The 15,305-nt window shown below is 50.0% G+C and overlaps 1 protein-coding gene across 5 annotated transcripts in view; it reads right to left on the reverse strand.

Annotated features, from left to right (window-relative positions):
- LOC115476680 (sialoadhesin-like) overlaps positions 1–15,305 on the reverse strand; it is a 171,961-nt gene that overhangs the window by 71,684 nt on the left and 84,972 nt on the right. For all 5 annotated transcript variants that reach the window (XR_003943219.1, XM_030213191.1, XM_030213190.1 and 2 more), the window contains exon 4: positions 668–931. Coding sequence is in view for 4 of the 5 variants with exons in the window: in XM_030213191.1 (XP_030069051.1) it covers positions 668–931 (264 nt within the window). In the remaining variant the exon portion in view is untranslated. The remainder of the gene's footprint in view (positions 1–667; positions 932–15,305) is intronic.

The raw sequence follows: 15,305 nt of genomic DNA on the forward strand, positions 1-15,305 counted from the left end.
CTTTCACAACTTCGATGTTTTTCATGTTCTACATTCTAACAACTGCAAGTTTATAAAAGTTTGCTATGTTTCAAATGCATTTTTCCAAAAAACGTACTTTTTTATTGATAAACATTTCTTATATTTAAAGACATAATTAATACATACCTTGGGTTGAATATTTTCAGAGTTATGCAATTGATACCCTCTATCTTTGTGGTATAAGTAAGTCATATACTGCCCTTTTGGTACCTTTTTGCTCAGTGACTCACATCTATGTTCTCTAAGATTAGGCAACTCTTTATATCAACATGGGAGTCCCCATATGCAAATGTTCATAACGCCTAGGGGTTCCCATAAAGACATAAAAGCTTACCTGATTGGAAATGTTATTTGAGTTGGCTGATCGTGACCCTCAAACTTCTGAAGTTAGATTGGCACACCCATGCTATTTTAACCCCTTTTCAGCCATTTTGGGCAACTATTGTATGAGTTCCATCAGGAAAGCAAAGCAATCAATATGCCCTAGTGTTCTATGCTTACCCCCATTCTAGAACCAAAGCATAAACCAATTGTGATGTCATTTGGACAGTGCAACAATTCATCACAGTTCTTTGTTGATTGAGAAGGACTAAAATAATTATAACTTAGTACACCAATAACTGAATTAAATGAATAGCATACTGACACAGTATTTTAAGTGTCAGTGGTTTTGAGAACCCAACTCCCTTAGCATTCTGTGTTTTGCAGTAATAGGGGCCACTGTCCCAGGTTATGTTTTGAAGGGTTATCTGTTGTGTCTTGCCCTGAAGAAACTTGTTTTGATGGCCTTGGTACCATCTGTAGGATGTCACTGCTGGGTTTGCATTGCTGGAACACTTCAAAGTTACTGAGTCTCCTTCACGTAGGTCTAAATTCTCAATGACAGAAGCTTTTGTTTCCTTAGGGAGATCTACACAGAGAAAAGAGAATAGCAGAATTGAGGTAGTTTTTAAAAATTGGTTCCAGGTATATCTTCAACATTTCTAAGTGACTGTGTTTTGCCCCCTATTAACTTTGCTGAATGTCTGCTCCAGTAGCACCTTTTCTGTGAAAAAAAAAAACATTTTTTTTTCATTCCTTTTGAACCTGCCTTCCTTCAGCATGATTTGATGGAAAATACTACCTTATGGCACTTTATTGAAACCTTCTGGATATTTGAATGCTGGATCATATCTTCCCTATCCCTTCTTTCTTCCAGAGCAGCATTTCCTAACTCAGTCCTCGAGGCACATCTGACCAAGTCGGTTTTCAGGACAGCAATAATTAATACTTGCACACTGGATCTCCAATACATTTATATACATTATGGATATCCTTTAAAAGAAACTGGTTAGGTGTGTGTGCCGAAAAGAACTGGAAATCCTGAGGTCAATGTATATTTGTAGAGCAGCCATTTAATGTAAATAGATCAGAAATCTGTTTAAAATTATACACATTTTCAGTAGCACTGTCCATGTTGATGCTGCCACTAAAACTCCACTTACAACTTTACACAAATACTTATCCAACTTGGATGGATAGATTGTACATTCAGGAGGAAATTCTGTAAATGAGAATGGGCAGTTATGCACTTCTTGCATGTGTAAGTGCTGCCCTAATTGGCATATATGAACCAAAATGCACTACACATTATTCTATAAGGTAGTGCATAAGTGCTATGAAGAAGCAAGCACATGGGTGGAGCATGGGGCCATGGGCATAGCACCAAACAGCACATGAAACTTATAGAATACTATTAGTCGCACATGTTGCATGGTGCACTTAGGTACATCCTCTTACACCAGCTATTAAACTGGTGTAAGTGATCACACTTAACTTGTGGCTCACTAAAGCGGGTTTACACTAGTATTCTATAAAGTCTTGGGCTCACCTAAACGCTGTTTTAGAATTGACACTCATTGCACACCTTTGTGTCACCATTAGAGGGGTAGTTCCTAACCTGCGTTAAGGTAATAGCCATCAATACATGCATTAGATATGAAAATTGTGCAATATGTTACCTTAATGGATGCTACTTTACTCCAAAGTTTCCCAAACTGTGGTATGCATATATGGGAACAGGGGATATGTGCACAGCATGCAGCCCCCGACAATAACTTGAATCTCTCCCTCTCCCTTTTATGTGGTCCTTCAGCCACAGTTGGTTGGAGCAGGCACAGAAGCTAGAAGAGGCATGTGCAGAGGAGCTCTATTGAAGCATGCTCCGAGCAACGTGCCTCTTAGCTTCAGCAAAGTGTGTCCTGAGCCATGCAATGCAGCACTCTGCTTCAGGTTCCCCACCAGGGGCATAGCCACAGGCGGGCCTGGACGGGCCCAGGCCCAGCCATTTTCCCTCCAGGCCCGCCCATCCACATCCTTCGCACGCTGTCGCTGCCCTTTTGTCCCACGGAGGCAGCGTTCAGTGTTTCCATCCTGCCCTATCTTCCCCAAGCTCCGCTGCAAGTGCATTCTCTTTTTCGCCCGTCACGCTGCGCTGCCATTCACACAGGCAGCTTCACTCCTACCTGCCGCATCCATCTGGCCCTCTCTGATGCACTTCCTGTTTAAGGCCGGATGAACGCGGCAGGGGGGAGCGAAGCTGCCTGTGTGTATGGCAGTGCAGCGCGATGGCGAAAAGGAGAAGGATTCCACTTGCAGGGACTGATGCTGCGGAGCCTGGGGAGAAGACAGTGCAGGAAGGAAATGCTGAACACTGTCTCCGTGGGACAAAAGGGCAGCGACAGTGCGTGAAGGATGTGGGTGGGCGGGCCTGAAGGGAAAGTGGCTGAGCTGCTGGGAGTGGGACATGGGAGGGAGAGGAGGAAGGGGCTGGAGGGAAGGTAGAGAGCTGGTGGGACATGGGAGGGGGAGGAGGAAGGGGCTGGAGGGAAGGGAGAGAGCTACTGGGACATGGGAGGGAGAAAGCTGGTGGGACATGGGAGGGAGAGGAAGAAGGGACTGGAGGGAAGGGAGAGAGCTGCTGAGACATGGGAGAGAGAGAAAGAAGGGACTGGCGGGAAGGGAGAGAGCTACTGGACATGGGAGGGAGAGGAGGAAGGGGCTGGAGAGCTGCTGGACAAGGAAGGAAAAGGAAGAAGGGACTAGAGGGAAGGGAGAGAGTTGCTGGACATGGGAGGGAGAGGAGGAGGGGATTGGATGGAAGGGTGAGAGCTGCTGGACATGGGAGGGAAAGGAGGAAGGGGCTGGAGAGCTGCTGGACAAGGGAGGAAGAGGAAGAAGGGACTGGAAGGAAGGAAGAGAGCTGCTGGACATGGGAGGATAGGGAGAGAAAGAGGGGAGATGGATGAAAGGATGCAGAGAGAAGGGAGAGACTGGAAGGATGTGGAGAGAGAGAGGGGAGACTGAACAGAAAAGGGTAGAGAGATAGAGAGACACTGGATAGAAGGAGAGAGGAGATAGAGACACTAGATGGAAGGATCAGGAGAGAGGGTAGATGGGTGGAAGCATGAGGAGAGAAAGAGGGAAGACACTGGATGGAAGAGTAGGGAGAAAAAGGAGACGCTGTATGCAAAAGAAAGAGGGGAGACACTGGAAGGATGGGGAGAGAAAGAGGGGAGCTGCTGGATGGAAAGAGGGAGAGGACAGAGTAGGGAAAGACTGGAGAATAAGAGGAAGGGGCTTGTGGCGAACAAGGGTGAGGAAAAGATGAAAAGCCATAGGTGATGAATGGACAGGAAACCCTGGCAAGAGAAAGACGAAGGAAAGCAGAATCTAGAGACTGGGAGCAACACAATGAGAAAAAGTAAATGGCCATACAACAAAGGTAAAGAAAATAATTTTATTTTTAATTTAGGATAAAGTAATATGGTACCTGTGTTAATAAAGTTTCAGAGACCAATACTTCCTTCCTTAGGTCAGGAAAGGATACCTGACCTGAGGCAGAAGGTTTTGGTCTCTGAAAGCTCATTGAAAAGGGTGTTAGGCTATTAAATAAATTATTTTCTGAAACCTGATGCACTGAAAAGCAGCACTTTACCCCTGAGTGACAAATGCATCTGATTAGTGTGACTAAATTTTGCTGGGGAAGAGAAAATTTTGTGCCCACCCACTTTAGGTTCAGGCCCATCCAAAATTGGCAGTCTGGCTACGCCACTGTTCCCCACTGTCGTATTTTCCTCTTGCCTCTCTGCCCCCTCCCCCACAGGAAAACAGCAACCAGTGGCGTACTTAGGGTAGTTGACACCCGGGGCCGGTCATTTTTTAACACCCCCCCCCAAACCCAGTACTAGGCAGACCGAGAATACAAAACACTCAGGACCTATAAAGCAATTCTACCATACCATAAGCAATAATTTCTACAAGTCACACAAGGAAAAGGAAAGCATCTTAAACACTACAGTGAGCACTAGAACATCAATTCACCTATTGTAAAATGAAAACAGACAGATTAGTACAGATCGTCGATCCTGCACAGTCAATGCCAACCGAAAGCCATGTCTTTTTCACAAACACAGATACACCCTAATCCACTATAGAATAAGTAATCATAAACTTTCTATTTAGACAAAAATTAAACTGAACCCCCGATGCCAGACTCTGCATAAAATGCAACACCACAGAAACAGAAAATGTCCCCTAGTACTGTGCTCCAAAATATAGAACAGGAAAAGTTCTCTACGATGACGAATCACAGAAGGCAAAAGTAGAGACTAATAGACGATTCACCACTGGAGACGTGAGTCCAACAGTCTTTATTATATCAAAGTTAACTTTGATATAATAAAGACTGTTGGACTCACGTCTCCAGTGGTGAATCGTCTATTAGTCTCTACTTTTGCCTTCTGTGTCCCTAGTACTGTGCAAAATATAAAGACAGCAGATGTAAATTTGAAAAAACTAACAAATACCAATCACCACTTTACAAATTAACAAATAGAAATAAAACAAATACAGAAAATAAAATAATACCATTTTACTAGACTAATACATTTAGCTTCCAGAGGCCAAAATCTCCTTCCTCAGGTCAGTACAGTATAGTGCTGTTACAGTATCTTATCCTGACCTGAGGAAGGGGGTTTTGTTCTCTGAAAGTTAAGTCAAAATGTATTAAAATTAGTCCAATAAAAAGATTACCTTATTTACATGTTCTATTTATAAACAACACAGCTACAATACTATATCCTAAAGCAAAATAATAAAAATATATATTTACAGTTTGTTGTCTCTGGTTTCTGCTTTTCTCATCTTCTTTTCACTGTCTTCCTTCCATCCAGGATCTGTCTTTGCTCTCTCTCTGCCATCCAGTGTCTGCCCTCTCTAATGTCCCTTCCATCCACTGCCTGCCCTCTCTCTCTCTCTCTCTGCCCCTTCCATCCACTGTCTTCCCTCTCTCTCCCATCCACCATTTGCCCCAGTCTGCCCTCTTTCTCTCTCCCCCTTCCACCCACCATCCGCCCTTTCTCTCTGCCCCTTCAATCCGTCTGCCCTCCCTCTCCCATCCATCCAGGGTCTGCCCTCCCTCACGCTCCCCACTTCCATCCAGGGTCTGTTGTCCCCTCTCTCTACCCCCCCTTTTCAGCTCCCAGTTCAACCTGCCCCTAGTTCCAGCCCCAGCCCACATCTCCCACCTGCCCCCCTTTTCAGCCCCACTATCCCACCAGTCGACAGCCCTTTTCTCCCATCAGTCCTGAGCTTCAGACCCCAGCCACTTCTCCCTGTCCCCTTTTCAGCCCCTAGTTTCAACCCCAGCCCTTTTCTCTCACCAGTCCTGAGCTTCAGCCCCAGCCAGTTCTCTCTGTCCCCTTTAAAGCCCCCAGTTTCAGCCCCTGCCCCGTTTCAGCCCACAGTTCCAGCACTAGCCCCCTTATCCCAAATACCCTCCTTTTCAGCCCCCAGTTCCAGCCCCCTTCATCCACCACATGCTTTGCATCCCCCCCTTTTCAGCCCCAGACCCATTCTCCCACCTGCCCCAGGCATGGACCCATTCTCCCTCCTGCCCCCTTGTCAGACCCCAGTTCCAGCTTCAGACCCCTTCTCCCCTCTGAGCACTCCCACCCCTCCACAATCCCCTTCTCCCCTCTGAGCACCCCTCTCAGCTCCCCTACCCCTCCCCAGTTCCCTTCTCCCCTCTGAGAACCCCTCTCAGCTCCCCCACCCCTCCCCAGTTCCCTTCTCCCTTCTGAGAACCCCTCTGAGCTCCCTCCACCCCTCCCCAGTTCCCTTCTCCCCTCTGTGTACCCCTCTGAGCTCCCCCACCCCTCCCCTTCTCCCCTCTACGAATCCCTCTGAGCTCCCCACCCCTCCCCAAATTCTCTTCTCCCCTCTGCGAACCCCTCTGAGCTCCCCCACCCCTCCCCAAATTCCCTTCTCCCCTCTGCGAACCCCTCTGAGCTCCCCCACCCCTCCCCAGTTCCCTTCTCCCCTCTGCAAACCCCTCTGAGTTCCCCCACCCCTCCCCAATTCCCTTCTCCCCTCTACGAATCCCTCTGAGCTCCCCACCCCTCCCCAAATTCTCTTCTTCCCTCTGCGAACCCCTCTGAGCTCCCCCACCCCTCCCCAAATTCCCTTCTCCCCTCTGCGAACCCCTCTGAGCTCCCCCACCCCTCCCCAGTTCCCTTCTCCCCTCTGCAAACCCCTCTGAGTTCCCCCACCCCTCCCCAATTCCCTTCTCCCCTCTGTGAACCCCTCTGAACTCCCCCACCCCTCCCCAAATTCCCTTCTCCCCTCTGCGAACCCCTCTGAGCTCCCCCACCCCTCCCCAGTTCCCTTCTCCCCTCTGCAAACCCCTCTGAGTTCCCCCACCCCTCCCCAATTCCCTTCTCCCCTCTACGAATCCCTCTGAGCTCCCCACCCCTCCCCAAATTCTCTTCTCCCCTCTGCGAACCCCTCTGAGCTCCCCCACCCCTCCCCAAATTCCCTTCTCCCCTCTGCGAACCCCTCTGAGCTCCCCCACCCCTCCCCAGTTCCCTTCTCCCCTCTGCAAACCCCTCTGAGTTCCCCCACCCCTCCCCAATTCCCTTCTCCCCTCTGTGAACCCCTCTGAGCTCCCCCACCCCTCCACAAATTCCCTTCTCCCCTCTGCGAACCCCTCTGAGCTCCCCCACCCCTCCTCAGTTCCCTTCTCCCCTCTGCGAACCCCTCTGAGCTCCCCCATCCCTCCTCAGTTCCCTTCTCCCCTCTGCGAACCCCTCTGAGCTCCCCCACCCCTCCCCAATTCCCTTCTCCCCTCTGAGTTCCCCCACCTCCTTCTTCCATCTGAGCCCCCCCCTCCGTGGAGAGCGACAGAGCCCTCTTCTCCTGCCACCACCCTGCGTTGTTTTTTTTTAAATCCATTCAGCGGGGGACGCAGGCAGCGCCTCGTGTCTGCCCTGCTGTGTGCTTTGAAAAAAGAAAATCGCTTCGCTGGCGTTGGGCCGGCCTTCTCTCGCTATGTCCCGCCCTCGAGGAAATAGGAAGTTACCTCAAAAGTGGGCGGGACATAGCGAGAGAAGGCCGGCCCGCCGCCAGCGAAGCGATTTTATTTTTTCAAAGCACACAGCAGGGCAGACACGAGGCGCTGCCTGCGTCCCTCGCTGAATGGATTAAAAAAAAATGCAGGGTGGTGGCAGGAGACGGCGGAGCACCCCCCCCACCCACCGACACCCGGGGCAGACCGCCCCCACCGCCCCCCCCCCTTGGTACGCCACTGACAGCAACACATTTTCCTCTCCTCTCTAGCTGCTTTGCCTCCTTCACCAGGGGAAAACAGCATGTCTTGAGCTCTGTACCAAATCTCCCCTTCCCTGAAGCTCTTGCCAGAAAGCAGTGTGCCTTGAGCTCCATGCTGTTCCTTCCTCTGGCCTCCACTGACCCCTGGGCTGTACAGAGCTTTCTGCTGCCACTGCCCCAGCAGAAGAGCTCCATGCAGCAGAAAAGATCTGTGCTCCCTGCCTCTCCCCCATGGGAAAACAAAACAGCACTTTCCTCTGGCATCCACCAGGGTTGTGCAGCTTCTTGCTGACTTTCCCTCAACCCCCCCCCCCCCCCCCCCAGGCCAGAAATTGCACCTTCTAGGTTCTACTGACCCCAGGACCATGCATTTGTGTCTTCCGCCTCTTGAGAGCCACTGCCAAAAAGAGAAGCACCTTTCCCTTGGCTCCTCCAAATTACAAATAAACATACCTCCTGCCACTCTGGAGCCTTCCTTCTGCTGGGTCCTGCCCTCTCAGTGGGACCTAGCAGAGGAAAGGCCCCATAGTGGCTGGAGGCAACCTGTGGTGATCACTGCTGCTGACAGTGGCATGTGGTGATATTTACAGCAGGGGTTCGGTATATGTTCATTTGTTAAAGAAACAAGAAAAAGAGCTTGGCAGACCCAACGTATCAGGATGCCACTGTTAGTGGTGATAGGAAACACAAGAAGCGGTGATGACCAGGATGGGAACAAAAGAATCAAAATCTGCCATAATTGTAAAAGTTTATTGTAGCATCCCAAGGCTCCTGACATACTTGTTGACTTGACATATGAACATAAGAATAGCGATATTGGGTTAGACCAATCGTCCATCTAGCCCAGTATCCTGCTTCTAACAGTGGCCAATCCAGGTCACAAGTACCTGGCACAATCCTTGATAGTAACAGCATTTTTAGCTCAAGCTCCTGCAGCAAGAAATTCCTCTTCTCTGTGTTGCTTGGCTCTGTATAAGTCTGAGCCCTGCGATTCAAGCACTCTTGCTCTGGTCTCAAATCTTGTGAGGCCAGCGTGAGAGTTCCTGCAGTATGTGACTCAAACTTGCACAGTCAAGCAGCACCCCTCCATCTCGCCCCCCATCCAGCAGCACCTCTCACTCTCCTTCCCCTGCTCCAAGTCCAACAACATCTATCCCTCTCCTCCTTCCCAGGTCCAGAAGCACCTCCCCATCTCCCTCTCCCACTCCAAGTCTAGCAGCATCTCTTCTTCTTCTCCCCCAGGTCCAGCAGCACCTCTCCCTTTCACACTGCCTCTCACACCACCAGTCCAACAGCACCTCTCCCCACCCAGATCTAGCAATATGTCTTCTTCTCGCCCCTAGTCCAGCAGTACTTCTCTCACTCTTTTAGAGCACCTCTCCCTCTCTTGCCCCTAGTCCTGGAGAAAAGAAAGATCTCCACAAACATGGAGGATTTGCCCATTGTGACCAATAAGATTCCTTGTTTCAATTAATTGTTCACTATGGACAACTTCTCCACTTTTGTGAAGAGCATTAATTTTTTTTCTTAATAAATAGTCCCCAATGAACCAAGACACCATTCCATGAATATACCAAATGAAAACTAAAAATAAATAGCACTTAATAATGACACAGAAATGCAAACTATCTTCAGAATATATTAGGAATGCAACCACAGCCACTTAAACTCAAAGAATGTCCTGTTACTCTTTTAGCATTCTGTTGTAAGGAGCTATGGAGAGGGGGCCTGAGAGTCTGTAGGGGAAAGGACCAGGGAGAGGAAACTTATCTCAGATCCCCAGGAGACTACAATTCCCAGAGGGCTTGGTATAGATTACCCTCCTCTTTTAAGGAAGGCAGTCTTTCCCCTTCCTCTGATAGCTGGAGGACTACAGTTCCCAGCAGGCCCTGGACAGGGCACTTGACCTATCTGGGAGGCGTGTTCAACACCACAGGTCCCAGGCTTCTCAGAGAAGGGAAGGAGATTGGCCCTGGAGGTCCAATCAGGAGGATATCAAGCAGCTGGAAGGAAGGCAGGAGGAGGAACCCATGGACTGGCAGCCCTTGGGAGGAGAAAAGGGGTTTCCTCAATAAACTGTGTTAGACCCAGAACCTAAGGAGGTGTCCGCTCTGGCCAAGGTGAAAGGGCAGCAAGTAAAAGGGTTCTGGGCAGCCATGCTAGCAGGACTGATGCGGGAGGGGAGGAAATTTCTGGGGAAGGAGAAGGGAACATGATAGGAAAGCCCAGACCCAGGTGGAATATATAGTAGTGCTGGTAGAGCTATGGGAGGGGGGTCCCTTCACTCTCCTCTGAATTCCCAGAACGAGGAGTGAAGGAAAGGGTTGAAGCTGAATGCCTTAGATCGGTTGTGCTCCTAAATGAACTTTATTTGAAGCTGAAGGCCTTAGAACTGTTGTGAAGTAAAAAGAAAACAGTGAGGTAAATTCAAGGAGGATAACATTATTGAAGATGCCTAAAAAACGACCCGACACGGCCGTGTTTCAGCCCGAAGGCCTGCCTCACGAGTCTTGATGAATCTACAAAAAGAGCAGACATGAATATATATTGTCTATCATCTAAAGTAATTACATGAATAAATGAATAAAATTGAATATATGAATTTAAATATATAATAAAACATTTGAGTCATAAACATATAAAAACACATGATGTGACATATAAAGTTATAAAATTATAAAGTTATAATTGAAGACATTATGAATGTATAAAAAGTATTAAATATATGAAATTATGAAATTAAATATATGATGAAATGTTTGGGTCATAAACATGTACAAACACATGATGTGACATTTACTACTACTTACTACTACTACTACTACTACTACTTAACATTTCTAAAGCGCTACTAGGGTTACGCAGCGCTGTACAATTTACATAGAGGGACAGTCCCTGCTCAAAGAGCTTACAATCTAGAAGACAAGTGAACGGTCAAATTGGGGCAGTCTGGATTTACTGAACGGTAAGGGTTAGGTGCCGAACGCAGGAATGAAGAGGTGGGTTTTAAGCAGAGACTTGAAGATGGGCAGGGAGGGGGCTTGGCGTATGGGCTCAGGAAGGTTGTTCCAAGCATAGGGTGAGGCGAGGCAGAATGAGCGGAGCCTGGAGTTGGAGTTGGCGTTGGTGGAGAAGGGTACAGAGAGGAGGGAACGGAGGTTTCGGGCGGGAACGTAAGGGGAGATGAGGGTAGAAAGGTAGTGAGGGGCAGCAGACTGAGTGCATTTGTAGGTAAGAAGGAGAAGCTTGAATTGAATGCGGTATCTGATTGGAAGCCAGTGAAGTGACCTGAGGAGAGGGGTGATATGAGTATATCGGTTCTGGCGGAATATAAGATGTGCGGCAGAGTTCTGAACAGATTGAAGGGGGGATAGATGGCTAAGTGGGAGGCCGGTGAGGAGTAAGTTGCAGTAGTCAAGGCAAGAGGTAATGAGAGCGTGGACGAGAGTTCGGGTGGTGTGTTCAGAGAGGAAAGGGCGAATTTTGCTGATGTTAAAGAGGAAGAAGCGACAGGTCTTGGCTATCTGCTGGATATGCGCAGAGAAGGAGAGGGAGGAGTCAAAGATGACTCCGAGGTTGCGGGCAGATGAGACAGGGAGGATGAGGGTGTTATCAACTGAGATAGAAAGTGGAGGAAGAGGAGAAGTGGGTTTTGGTGGAAAGACGATGAGCTCGGTCTTGGACATGTTAAGTTTCAGGTGGCGGTTGGACATCCAGACAGCAATGTCGGATAAGCAGGCTGATACCTTTGCCTGGGTCTCCGCGGTGATATCTGGTGTGGAGAGATACAGCTGGGTGTCATCAGCATAAAGATGATACTGGAAACCATGAGATGAGATCAGGGAGCCCAGGGAGGAGGTGTAGATTGAGAAGAGAAGGGGTCCAAGGACAGATCCCTGGGGAACACCAACAGATAGGGGAATGGGGGTGGAGGAAGATCCATGAGACTGAACTCTGAAGGTGCGGTGGGAGAGATAGGAGGAGAACCAGGAGAGGACAGAGCCCTGGAACCCAAATGACAGTGTGGCAAGAAGTAAGTCATGATTGACAGTGTCAAAAGCGGTGGATAGATCGAGGAGGATGAGGATGGAGTAGTGGCCTCTGGATTTGGCAAGGAACAGGTCATTACAGACTTTAGAGAGTGCTGTTTCTGTCGAGTGTAGAGGGCGAAAACCGGATTGAAGTGGATCGAGGATGGCATGAGAGGAGAGAAAATCAAGGCAGCGGCTGTGAACGGCACGCTCAAGTATTTTGGAGAGGAAGGGTAGGAGGGAGATGGGGCTGTAGTTGGAGGGACAGGTAGGGTCAAGTGATGGTTTTTTGAGGAGAGGTGTGACTACGACGTGCTAAAAGGTGTCAGGGACAGTTGCAGTAGAGAGAGAGAGGTTGAGGATATGACAGATGGAGGGGGTGACAGTATGAGAGATGATGTTAAGTAAGTTGGTGGGGATGGGATCAGAGGAGGTGGTGCATTTCGAGGAGGAAAGAAGGTGAGAGGTTTCCTCCTCAGTGATGACAGGAAAGGAGGAGAAAGAGGCCTGGGTTGGTTGGTTGAGGGCGAGGGTTGAAGGGTGAAGAGGAAGAGATGACTTGGTAGTGAACTCAAGGTTGATCTTTTGCACCTTGTCGCGGAAGTAATCAGCCAGTGATTGAGGAGAGAGCAAGGGGAGGGTGAGAGCGGAGGGCACTTTGAGGAGGGAGTTAAGGGTGGCGAAGAGACGACGGGGGTTGGAGCTGAGAGAGTTGGTCAATTGGGTGTAATAGTCCTGTTTGGCAAGGAATAGGGAGGAGTGGAAGGAGGATAGCATGAATTTGTAGTGAAGGAAGTCTGAATGGGTGCAAGATTTCCTCCAGAGGCGTTCAGCAGATCGGGCCCAGGAGCGAAGGTAGTAGATGCAAGGGGTCAGCCAGGGCTGGGGATTAGCACGCTTTGTGGGACGGGAGGTGAATGGTGCAAGAGTGTCCGGAGCAGAGGAGAGAGTGGCATTGTAAGCGGAGACAGCCTTGTCGACAGACTCGGAGGACATGATGGAGGGGAGGAGATTAGAAATACTAGAGGATAGGGTGGGAGGGTCAATAGTCTGGAGATTCCTGGAGGTAGTGGTTAAAGTTGGACGGGGCTGAGGGGGGGGGGGTGAAGAAGTGTGAAGGTGATTAGGTGATGATCAGAGAGAGGAAGAGCTGAGGCGTGGAAATTAGAGGGAGGGCCGGGGGAGGAGAGGACGAGGTCGAGACAGTGGCCATCTCGGTGAGTAGGGGAGGTGGAGCATAGCTGGAGGTTGAAGGAGGATGTTAGAGTGAGGAACTGAGAAGCGTGAGGGTTGGATTGGTCATCAACGTGTATGTGAAAGTCTCCGAGAATGAGGGACGGAGATGAGGGTTCTAGAAAAACGGAAAGCCAGGCATCAAAGTCGGTGAGGAAGGAAGAGAGGGATTTATTAGGGGGGTAGTAAATGACTGCCACTCTGAGTGGCAATGGATAGAATAGTCGGATGGAGTGTGCTTCAAAGGATGAGAAGCAGTGAGACTGCGGTAGGAGGAGGGGTTGGAAACCACAGGAGGGCGAGAGTAGTAGCCCGACGCCTCCACCATGGCCAGCTGGGCGGGGAGTGTGGGAGAAGAGATAACCTCCATGACAAAGGGCTACGACTGAGGCAGAGTCATCATGGGAGAGCCAGGTTTCAGTTAGGGCAAGCAGTTGAAGGGAACGAGAGATGAAGAGATCGTGGGTGAAGGGCAGTTTGTTGCAGACCGAGTGGGCATTCCACAAGGCACATGAGAAGGGGAGGGAAGAGGGGGGGAGGAGGGAATAGAAATGAGGTTGGAGACATCACAAATCGTTTGCATGGATAGGAGGAGGACAGGTGAGGGGGGCCTGGATTAGGATTAATGTCTCCCGCGGATAGCAGGAGGAGGAGAAAGAGAGTGCAGAGGAGGGTGGGGGAGGTCGGGCGACGAAGGCGACGAAGACAGGGTGCACTTAGGAGGAATGGTGATGGGTTAATGGCAGGAAGGAAGTGTTGAAGGTTAAGAGCTAGGAAGGAGGAGGGGGACAAGAGAGATGGTGAAGTGGTGAGGGACGGGGTGAATAGGGTATTGCTGTAGCGAGCAGGACGGGAGGGGACATGGGTGGGCAATGAGTTCCAGCGGTAGACAGCGGTAGGGGGAGGGGAAAAAGATTAGGAAGGGACAGGGCAAGGAAGAGAATGTGGACAGGGGCCTTAAGTAGTGATTGTGGTGTGACAGGTGTATGTGTAGTGACTGAGATGAGAAGCAGATAGATAGAGCGGAAAAGCTGAATTGGAGGCTTGGAATTGGGGGGATTGATGGACTGGAGAGCAGGTAAGTCAATGGCTGACAAGTTAGCAAGCAGGCAAGTTAGGCAGTGGCTGCCAAGCTAGCAGGCGGGCTGGAACAAGCTGGTGCAGATAGACAGGAACAAGCAGGGAGAGGCAGTGAGAAGCTGGGGAGCAGGTATGTCAATGTAATGGCAGGTAAGTCAATGGCTTTCAAGTTAGCAGGCAGGCAAGTACATCAATGGCTGACAAGCTAGCAGGTGGGCTGGAGCATGCTGGTGCAGATGGACAGGAACGAGCAGGGAGAAGCTGGAGAGCAGGTAAGTCAAGGGCTGACAAGTTAGCAGGCAGGCAAGTAAGTCAATGGCTGACAGCTAGCAGGCGGGCTGGAGCATACTGGTGCAGATGGACAGCAGGTAAGTCGATGGCTGACAAGTTAGCAGGCAGGCAAGTAAGTCAGTGGCTGACAAACTAGCAGATGTACTGGAGCAAGCAGGCTGGAGCAGGTGTACTGGAGGTGTACTGGAGCAAGCAGGCTGGAGCAGATGGACTGGAACAAGGAGGGAGAAGCTGGAACAGGCGGACTGGAACACTGGAGTAAGCAGGGGAAGCTGGATCGGTGGACTGGAACAAGCAGGGAGAAGCTGGAACAGGCAGACTGGAACACTGGAGCAAGCAGGGGAAGCTGGAACAGGCGGACTGGAACAAGCTGGTGCAGATAGACAGGAACGAGCAGGGAGAGGCAGTGAGAAGCTGGGGAGCAGGTATGTCAATGTAATGGCAGGTAAGTCAATGGCTTTCAAGTTAGCAGGCAGGCAAGTACATCAATGGCTGACAAGCTAGCAGGTGGGCTGGAGCATGCTGGTGCAGATGGACAGGAACGAGCAGGGAGAAGCTGGAGAGCAGGTAAGTCAAGGGCTGACAAGTTAGCAGGCAGGCAAGTAAGTCAATGGCTGACAGCTAGCAGGCGGGCTGGAGCATACTGGTGCAGATGGACAGCAGGTAAGTCGATGGCTGACAAGTTAGCAGGCAGGCAAGTAAGTCAGTGGCTGACAAGCTAGCAGATGTACTGGAGCAAGCAGGCTGGAGCAGGTGTACTGGAGGTGTACTGGAGCAAGCAGACTGGAGCAGATGGACTAGAACAAGGAGGGAGAAGCTGGAACAGGCGGACTGGAACACTGGAGTAAGCAGGGGAAGCTGGATCGGCGGACTGGAACAAGCAGGGAGAAGCTGGAACAGGCGGACTGGAACACTGGAGCAAGCAGGGGAAGCTGGAACAGGCGGACTGGAACAAGCTGGGATCGGGTGGACTGGAACAAGCTGGGATCATGTAGACTTGTC

Source organism: Microcaecilia unicolor, chromosome 8 (genome assembly GCF_901765095.1).
Source record: "Microcaecilia unicolor chromosome 8, aMicUni1.1, whole genome shotgun sequence".
In the NCBI taxonomy this organism is placed as follows: Eukaryota; Metazoa; Chordata; class Amphibia; order Gymnophiona; family Siphonopidae; genus Microcaecilia; species Microcaecilia unicolor.